At 64.4% G+C, this 8,364-nt stretch overlaps 2 protein-coding genes across 2 annotated transcripts in view; both read left to right on the top strand.

Annotated features, from left to right (window-relative positions):
• Positions 1 to 300: 300 nt before the first annotated feature.
• LTB4R (leukotriene B4 receptor) lies at positions 301 to 3,936 on the top strand. Its single transcript, XM_054807422.1, has 3 exons — positions 301 to 390; positions 928 to 1,893; positions 3,928 to 3,936. Exons 2-3 carry the CDS (start codon positions 946 to 948, stop codon positions 3,934 to 3,936), a joined length of 957 nt encoding a protein of 318 aa, XP_054663397.1. The 5' UTR covers positions 301 to 390; positions 928 to 945.
• A 186-nt stretch (positions 3,937 to 4,122) lies between these two features.
• Positions 4,123 to 8,364, top strand: part of LOC129198433 (complement C4-B-like) — a 28,184-nt gene continuing 23,942 nt past the window's right edge. Inside the window, exons 1-7 of the mRNA XM_054807743.1 lie at positions 4,123 to 4,244; positions 4,573 to 4,765; positions 4,883 to 5,060; positions 6,525 to 6,595; positions 6,901 to 6,989; positions 7,498 to 7,580; positions 8,027 to 8,123. Coding sequence (XP_054663718.1) covers positions 4,171 to 4,244; positions 4,573 to 4,765; positions 4,883 to 5,060; positions 6,525 to 6,595; positions 6,901 to 6,989; positions 7,498 to 7,580; positions 8,027 to 8,123 — 785 coding nt within the window. The 5' untranslated portion in view covers positions 4,123 to 4,170. The remainder of the gene's footprint in view (positions 4,245 to 4,572; positions 4,766 to 4,882; positions 5,061 to 6,524; positions 6,596 to 6,900; positions 6,990 to 7,497; positions 7,581 to 8,026; positions 8,124 to 8,364) is intronic.

Raw genomic sequence — 8,364 nt, 5'->3', positions numbered from 1 at the left:
GAAGACCTTCCCTGTCCCCTCCACACCATCTCAATGTGTTCCCACCACCTCCACAGCCACATGATGGAGCAACCAGACACACACACACACACCCCCCGCTCCTTCCTGGAGAACCTCCTGGAGGGTTTTGCTGTGTGGTGGCAATGCCTCCCCTCCTGTCATTCTCCTCACCCAGGGGACAAATTAAGGTCCAATGTTCCCTCCCCCACCACATGTCCCCTTCTTCCCCTGTGGTTTTCCTGGCTCTTTCCTCTTGCGTGAGCATTTCCTGCCTGGGGCTGGGTGGAGCGGAAGTGGCACCCAACAGTCACGGACACCACTGGTGAGAAGGACACTGAAGACCCACCACCCGGGCCAGGGGCTCCGGGAAGGGACATGTGAGTCCCCGAGGTACAGGAGGGAAAGCTGGTGGGGTGGGAGGTCTTGGCGGGGGGCACCTGAAAGATCTGGGGGGCATTGACTGGAAGATCTGGAAGGTGACTGGGAGATCTTTGGGGGCAACTGGGAGGTTTGATGGGGGCAAATGGGTGGGGCGGTGGCCCACTGGGAGGTCTTGTGGGCAACCGGAAGTCTGGGTGGACAACTGGGATGTCTGGGAGTCAACTGGGACGTTTGATGGGGGCAAATGAGTGGTGGGGTGGCCCAGTGGGAGATCTGGGGGGCAACCGAGAGGTCTGGGAGATGCCAAGATGGAGGAGAAGGTTGAAGGGGGGTAAAGGAAGAAGAGGAGGAGACTTCAGAGAGGGGTGGAGAAGGAAGGAGGGGTGGTGGGATGGATGAGGAGGGGAAGGGTGGGATGGGAGGTGGGTGGGAGGGATGGAGAGAAGGATGGAGGGACAGATGGATGGAGGGCTGGAGAGCAGGAGGGACGCACAGAGGGAGACCTGTATCTTCTCCGGAGGATTCTGTGTCCCCGTCTCCCCACAGCCCCTCCCCGCCACCAAGATGTCCTCGTCCCCTGCCAACGCCTCATCGCCCCCCAATGCCACATCCACCCCCGTCCCCGGGGCGGCAGTGGGGATGACCCTGCTGGCGGTGGCGGTGGTGGTGGGGCTGCCAGGCAACGCCATGGTCGTCTGGAGCTGCGCTGTTGCCCGCCGGCGCAGTGTCCCCGTCCTCCTCATCTTCCACTTGGCCTTGGCCGACGTGGTGACCCTCCTCACCGGTCCCATCTACCTCCGGGCCTTGAGTGTCGGCCAATGGAACATGGGCTTGACCATCTGCCGCGGGTGTCACTACATCTGCGCCGCCGCCATGTATGTCAGTGTCTTCCTCATCGCTCTTCTGGGTCTCCATCGGTGCTTGGCGGTCTCCAAGCCAGCGACAGCAGTGGTGACAGCTGGTGGTCGCGCCGGACAGTTGGCTCACGGAGCGGCGGCGGTGACTTGGGTGGTGGCTTTGGTGCTGGCCATCCCATCCATCGTCTTCCGACAGGTGGAGAACGGGCACTGCCAGCGGGTCCACAGCACAAAGGCTTGGTTGGTGGTCCACAACCTTCTGGAGACCATCTTGGGTTGGGCTCTACCATTGACCGCCGTGGCTGCCGGCTACGGGTTACTGGTCCGCCGGTTACGCCAGACCCGCTTGGCCCGGCGCGGTCGTACTTTCCGGCTGGTGGCCGCCGTGGTGGTGGCCTTCGCCGTTGCGTGGGGACCTTACCACCTGGCCAGCTTGTTGGAGGTGGCGGTGGTCCTACGAGGCGGTGGCAGGACCTTGGAGGCAGCCGCCAAGGCCATTCGGCCACCGGCCACCGCCTTGGCCTTCCTCAGCAGTGCCATGAACCCCCTCCTCTACGCCTGCGCCGGGCGGGGGCTGCACCGCGGCACTGGGGGGTCTCGCCTGCCCCGGCTCCTGGAGGTCTCGGCCATCGTTGGCAGCTCCCGAGGGACCACGGCCAAGGGGACCCAGCGGGGGGGGAGGAGCTGGAGGAGGGAGGGGGGGGGGAGGGGAGGGGAGGAGGGAGGGACCACGGTGGGGGAGGGGGGGACTACAGTGGAGGAGGAGGGGGGGGTTGGGGAGGGGGGAACGGGGAGGGTGTGATGGTGGGGGAGGGGCTGGGGGGGGGTGGGCATGGTGGAGACCCCAACACGAACCCTCCCTGTGTTCATCCGTCCTCTTCTCCAGCCCTCCACCCATCCACCTCTCCATCCAGCTGCCCCTCTCCGTCCCTTCCTCCATCCCTGTCCCCAACCATCCACCCCCCCAGCCCTCCATCCATCCATCATCCCTCCATCCATCATCCATCATCCATCCATCATCCACCCCTCCATCCATCATCCATCCCTCCATCCATCCATCATCCATCCACCTCTCCATCCATCCCTCCATCCATCATCCATCATCCATCCATCATCCACCCCTCCATCCATCATCCATCCCTCCATCCATCCATCATCCATCCACCTCTCCATCCATCCCTCCATCCATCATCCATCATCCATCCATCATCCACCCCTCCATCCATCCATCATCCACCCTTCCATCCATCCCTCCCTTGATCCCTCCATCCATCCCTCCCTCCATCCATCCCTCCTTCCATCCTTCCATCCCTCCATCCATCCTTCCATCCATCCCTCCCTTGATCCATCCCTCCCTCCTCCATCCATCCATCCATCCATCTCCCCCCATGTCCTCGTGGTGGCCCTGCCTGCTCTGTCACCCATCACAGAGGGACAGAAGAGAAACACGACAGCTTGGGACCCCCCCTCGGGGGTCTCTGGGACAGTGGTGTCACCCGTGTCCTTCTGTCCGTCCATCCAAGAAGGGACCCAGGCGTCAGGGGTGGGAAGGGACAGCGGGGGGTTGGCTGGTCTCGGGGGACTGGGGACACTGGGGGGCTCTGATGGGGGTGGGGGTGCCAGGAGTGTCACCGGGGGGGGTCACCATGGGGGTCACCAGGGATGTCACCAGGGACGTCACCAGGAGGGTCACCGGGGGGGGGGGTCACCATGGGGGTCACCAGGGGGATCACCATAGGAGTCACCAGGGATGTCACCAGGGATGTCACCTAGGGGGTCACCATGGGGGTCACCAGGGAGGTCACCAGGGACGTCACCAGGAGGGTCACCGGACGGGACCTCCCATGAGGCCACTGCCACAGCCGGGATGTCCCCATGGCACCTGGGGGGTGACCTTGGGGGGGTCCCCACAGGGTCCTGGGGATGTCACCAGGAATGACCCAGGAGTCACCAGGGGGTCACTGGCGCATCACCAGGGGGTCACGGTGGGATCCCAAGGGTGCCCCAGGGTGTCATTGGGGTGGGATCAAAGTGATGTCGCTGGTGGGTCACCAGGATCTCCTCCGGGTGGGATCCACCCCACCTCCTCCCGTTAGAGACATGGGGGGAGAATGGCTGGCCACACCCATGTGACATCACACATGACCTGGAGGAAGGGGAGGGGAGATATTGCAAGGCAACCTCATGCGTGACATCATCGGTGATGATGACAGAGCTCAGCCCCCGTCTGCCCAGCGGTTGTGGGGAGCTGAGGGGTTGGGGATGATGGGAACCTCCCCGGGAGATGGGGGGCACTGGGGGACCCGGAGGGACATCGTCCCCCTTGGACCTGGGACAGCACCTGCCAGAGGGTCTGGTCCCACCCAGGGGGGTCAGTCCCCGTCCCACATCTTCACCCATGGCCTGGCCGGTGGGGCAACGCGTGTGCCCCCCCACCACACCAGTTTGACGATGACACCAAACTGGGAGGAGAAGCTGAGACCCCAGCGGGTCGGGTGTCTACGCAGAGGGACCTCAGTGGGTGGAGGAGCGGGCCGTGAGGAACCTCAGGAGGTTCATCAAGGGGAGGTGCCCCAAGAGCAACGGTCACCTGAGGGGTCTGTGGGGCCCAGTGGTCAACTGAGGGGGTCTGTGGGGCCCAGCACCCCACACCCAACCTCAACCCCACGGGTCAACCCTTGTCCTCCAGACCCCATAGGGCCCCATAGCTTCTCACAGACCCCTTACGGCCCCTGTTGCCCCCCAAGTCCAAGTCCGTTGCCCCACAGCCCCCCACCCCCATCCCACAGGGACGTTTCCCCGCAGTCACGTGTCCCTGCTCGGGGGTCGATGGCCGTGGGGCCGCGGGGGACCCAGGCGTCCGGGTTAATGATTGACTCCCAACCGGTTCACCCTCCGCCACCGGCCCCGGCTGCCCCACACCGGCGCTGCCATGGGGCCACGTTGGGTGTTGGGGCTCCTCGTCCTCCTCCTGCCGCTGCTGGGGGGCACCCCCCAGGACCCCGAGTAGGGGCAGCTGTGGGGCTGGGGGCACTATGGGGCTGCGGGCAGCTGTGGGGCTGGGGGCACTATGGGGCCCAGTGTAGCTATGGGGCTGGGCGCACTATGGGGCTGGGGGTGCTATGGGGCTCTGGGGCAGCTGTGGGGCTGGGGGGGCCGTTAAGATCCTATGGGGTTTGTGGGGAGCTATGGGGTGGCCCTAGGTCTGGCAGGGATGCCTAGGGGGGGCTCTATGGGGCAGCTATGGGGCAGGGAGGCATCGAGGCGTATGTGGGGTACCTCTGGGGTGGAGGGGTCTATGGGGCAGCCGTGGGTCAGGCCTTGTCTCCCCCAGGCTGGTGCTGGTGGCCCCTCGGCTCGTGGCCCTGGGGACCCCCGTGGGGGTGCTGGTGGCGGCCGTGGGGCCGGTGACGGGGACGGTGACGGCCTGGCCCGGGGAGGGCGACCGTGGGGCAGGACCCTGCGCCCCCCCGGTCCCCTTCGACCTCGGGACCCACAACGACTTCAGCCAGATCCTGAACATCGAGGTGTGGGGACGGGGGGGCACGGGGGGGGGGGTCCCCGTGGGGCAGCGGGGGGGACATCACGGACCCCCCACGTGTCCTGACCCCCCCCTCCCCCCCAGTGACCCCCCTGCCCCACAGGTGACCCCAGAGCAGGCCAAGAGCTGTGGGGTGCTGGAGGCCGCCGTGGGGCAGACGCTGCTGCTGGAGGCCCGGAGCCCCCCCCTGCCCCCCCGGGGGCTGCGTGTGGGGCTGGGGGCGCCCCGGGGGGTGCTCCTGGTCCAGACTGACAAACCCCTCTACGCCCCCCGGCAGACCGGTGAGACCCCCCCCACCCCCGGCACCCCAAATGTCCCCAAAATCACCCCAAATGCTCCCGAATCACTCTGAGTCACCCCAAAATTCCCCCAAATAATCCCAAATACCTCAAAATCTCCCCCAAATCCCCCCGAAATTACCTCGAAACACCCCAAATCACCCAAATAACCCCCGAATTACCCAAATAACCCTAAAATCACCCCAAATCACCCCCAAATTATCCCAAATCATACCAAAAGTCCCCCCAAAACCTCAAAATACCCCCAAATCACCCCAAATTTACCCCCAATTACCCCAAATGAGCCCAAATACATCAAAATACCCCCTAATCACCCCCAAATTACCACAGGTCACCCCTAAATCACCCCAAAATGACCACAAATCACCCCAAAATCACCCCCAAATTACCCAAAATTACCCCAAATCACCCCCACATTACCCCAAATCACTCCAAATACCTCAAAATACTCCAAAGTCACCCCAAATTACCCCAAATCACCCTAAAATCACCCCAAATCACTGAAATCACCACAAAATTACCCCAATAGCCCTAATATCACCCCAAATCACCCCCAAATTGCCCCAAATCACACCGAAGTTACCCCAAACACCTCAAAATCACCCCAAATCACCCCAAATAAGCCCGAATACTTCAAAACACCCCCCAATCCCAATTACCTAAATTACCCAAAATCTCCCAAATCCCCCCAAATCATCCCAAATCCCCCAAATCACCCCAGAACCCCCTAAAATTACCCGAATTCACCCCAAATCACCCCAAATCACCCCCAAATTACCCCAAATTCCCTCTAAATCCCCTAATTATCCCAAATCCCCCCCAAATTCCCCAATTTCACCCTAAACCCCCCCGCACCCCCAGACAGCCCCCACAGCCCCCCACACCTCCCCGAGCCTCCATACACCCCCGCGCCCCACAGCGCTTCGCAGCCCTATAGCTCCTGCACCCTATAGCTCATTGCACCCCTATAGCTCTCCACACCCCTATAGCTCCTGCACCCTATAGCTCCCCACACCCCTATAGCTCATTGAACCCCTATAGCTCCTGCACCCCTATAGCTCATTGAACCCCTATAGCTCCTGCACCCCTATAGCTCCTGCACCCCTATAGCTCATTGCACCCCTATAGCTCCTGCACCCCATAGGGCTCCCCGCACCCCTATAGCTCTCCCTGCACCCCATGTATATATATTTATTTCTATCTCTGCACCCCTATAGGTGCTCCCTCACCCTATGTCCCACCCTGTGTGTCCCCAAGCCCCTATACGTCCCTATACGTCCCTTTGCACCCCAAGGTGCTCTAACAGTGCACCCCATATACAGCCCTATACATCCCCCTGCACCCCACAGAGCTCCCTCTGCCCCTATATATTACCCTGCCCCCCATACTCCCCCCCACCCCCCCATACGTGCCCCTGCCCCCCATATGGATCCCATACATCCCCAGTGCGTTTCCGTGTCTTCTCTCTGGACCCCGACCTGCGGCCGAACCCCGAACCCATCCTGATCACCATCACGGTGCGGGGCCCGTGGGGCTGGGGGGGCCCTATAGGGCTGGGCTGTCCCTATGGGTCTGGGGGGGCCCTATGGGGCTGGGGGGGGCCTATAGGGCTGGGCTGTTCCTGTGGGGCTGGGGGGGCCCTATGGGGCTGGGGGGGCCCTATAGGGCTGGGCTGTCCCTATGGGGCTGGGGGGCCCTATGGGGCTGGGGGGGCCTATAGGGAGGTCCCTATGGGTTGGGGGGCTGGGCTGAGCACTCCAGGCCTGGGCCATGGGTCGCGCCGTGGGTCGCGGCCCCGCTCACGCCCTGCCCCCCCTCCCAGAACCCCCTGGGGGCGCGGGTGCGTGAGGGGCAGCGGGTGCCCCTGGGGATGGTGCTGAGCGACCAGATGGTGCTGCCCGACATCGCGCTGTGAGTGGGGCCGCTATGGGGCTGGGGGGGCTATGGGGGGTGTGGGGCTGGGGGGGTTATGGGGGCTATGGGGCTGGGGGGCTGGGGGGGGCTATGGGAGGTGTGGGGCTGGGGGGGCTATGGGGGCTATAGATGCTATGAGGTGCTGTAAGAGCTATAGGTGTGTGGTGCTCTAGGGGCTATAGGGGCTATAGGGGCTACAGGTGCTATAGGCTGTGAGGCACTATAGGGTGTGGGGCGCTATAGGGTGTGGGGCGCTATAGGGTGTACAGGCTCTATAGGGTGTACAGGTGCTATAGGGTGTGGGGCGCTATAGGGTGTGGGGCGCTATAGGGTGTACAGGTGCTATAGGGTGTGGGGTGCTATAGGGTGTACAGGCGCTATAGGGTGTACAGGCACTATAGGGTGTGGGGCGCTATAGGGTGTACAGGCGCTATAGAGTGTGGGGCGCTATAGGGTGTGGGGCGCTATAGGGTGTACAGGTGCTATAGGGTGCGTGTGCCCCCAGGCCGGGGCGGTGGCGGGTGCAGGCCCAGCTGCTGAGCAGCCCCCAGAGCGGGGGAGGAGCCACCTTCAGCGTGCGGCCCTACGGTGGGGGAGGGGCGGGGGGAGGGGGGAGCGGGGCCCCGCCCCATCCCGATGCCACGCCCCCTGAAGCCCCGCCCCAAGCACTGCCCCTTCTGAAGCTCCGCCCCTCCTGAAACCCCGCCCCTTCCAAAACCCCGCCCCCTGAAGCCCCGCCCCATGAAGCCCCGCCCCATTATGTCCCGCCCTGACTCCCCGCCCCTTCTGACACCCCGCCCCCTTTGGTGCCCCGCCCCCACAGCCCATCTCCCCCTTGCCACGCCCCTTGCCACGCCCTCTGACACGCATCCCTTGCCCCGCCCCCTCTGACGCCCCACCCCTTGTCCCGCCCCTGCCCCGCCCCTTGCCCCGCCCCTTACACCCCTCGCCCCGCCCCCTCACGCTGCCCAACGCCCCGCCCCCTGACGCCCCGCCCCTTGCCCCGCCCCCTGACGCCGTGGCCCCGCCCCCAGCGCTGCCAGGTTTCTCCCTCCGGGCCGTTCCCGACCGCCGGTTCCTGCTGCTGCTGCCCGGCCCCGCCCCCCCGCTGCACCTGCGCCTGCGCGTCCGGTACCGGCCCCGCCCACACGGGACCCCAACCCCCCCCCGGGACCCCCATAAACCCCCCCCGGGACCCTCCCAAATCTTCCTGGGAACCCCACCCCCCCCCCGAGACCCCCCAAATCCCCCGGGAACCCCCAAACCCCCCCCGGGACCCCCAGACTCCCTGGGCCCCCAAACTGCCCTGACACCCCCCGAAATTCCCCCCAAGAACCCCAACACCCCCCGGGACACCCCAAAACCCCCCGGA

This window comes from Grus americana, chromosome 32, assembly GCF_028858705.1.
Source record: "Grus americana isolate bGruAme1 chromosome 32, bGruAme1.mat, whole genome shotgun sequence".
Classification (NCBI taxonomy): domain Eukaryota; kingdom Metazoa; phylum Chordata; class Aves; order Gruiformes; family Gruidae; genus Grus; species Grus americana.
This window is presented reverse-complemented; position numbering and strand designations above follow the sequence as displayed.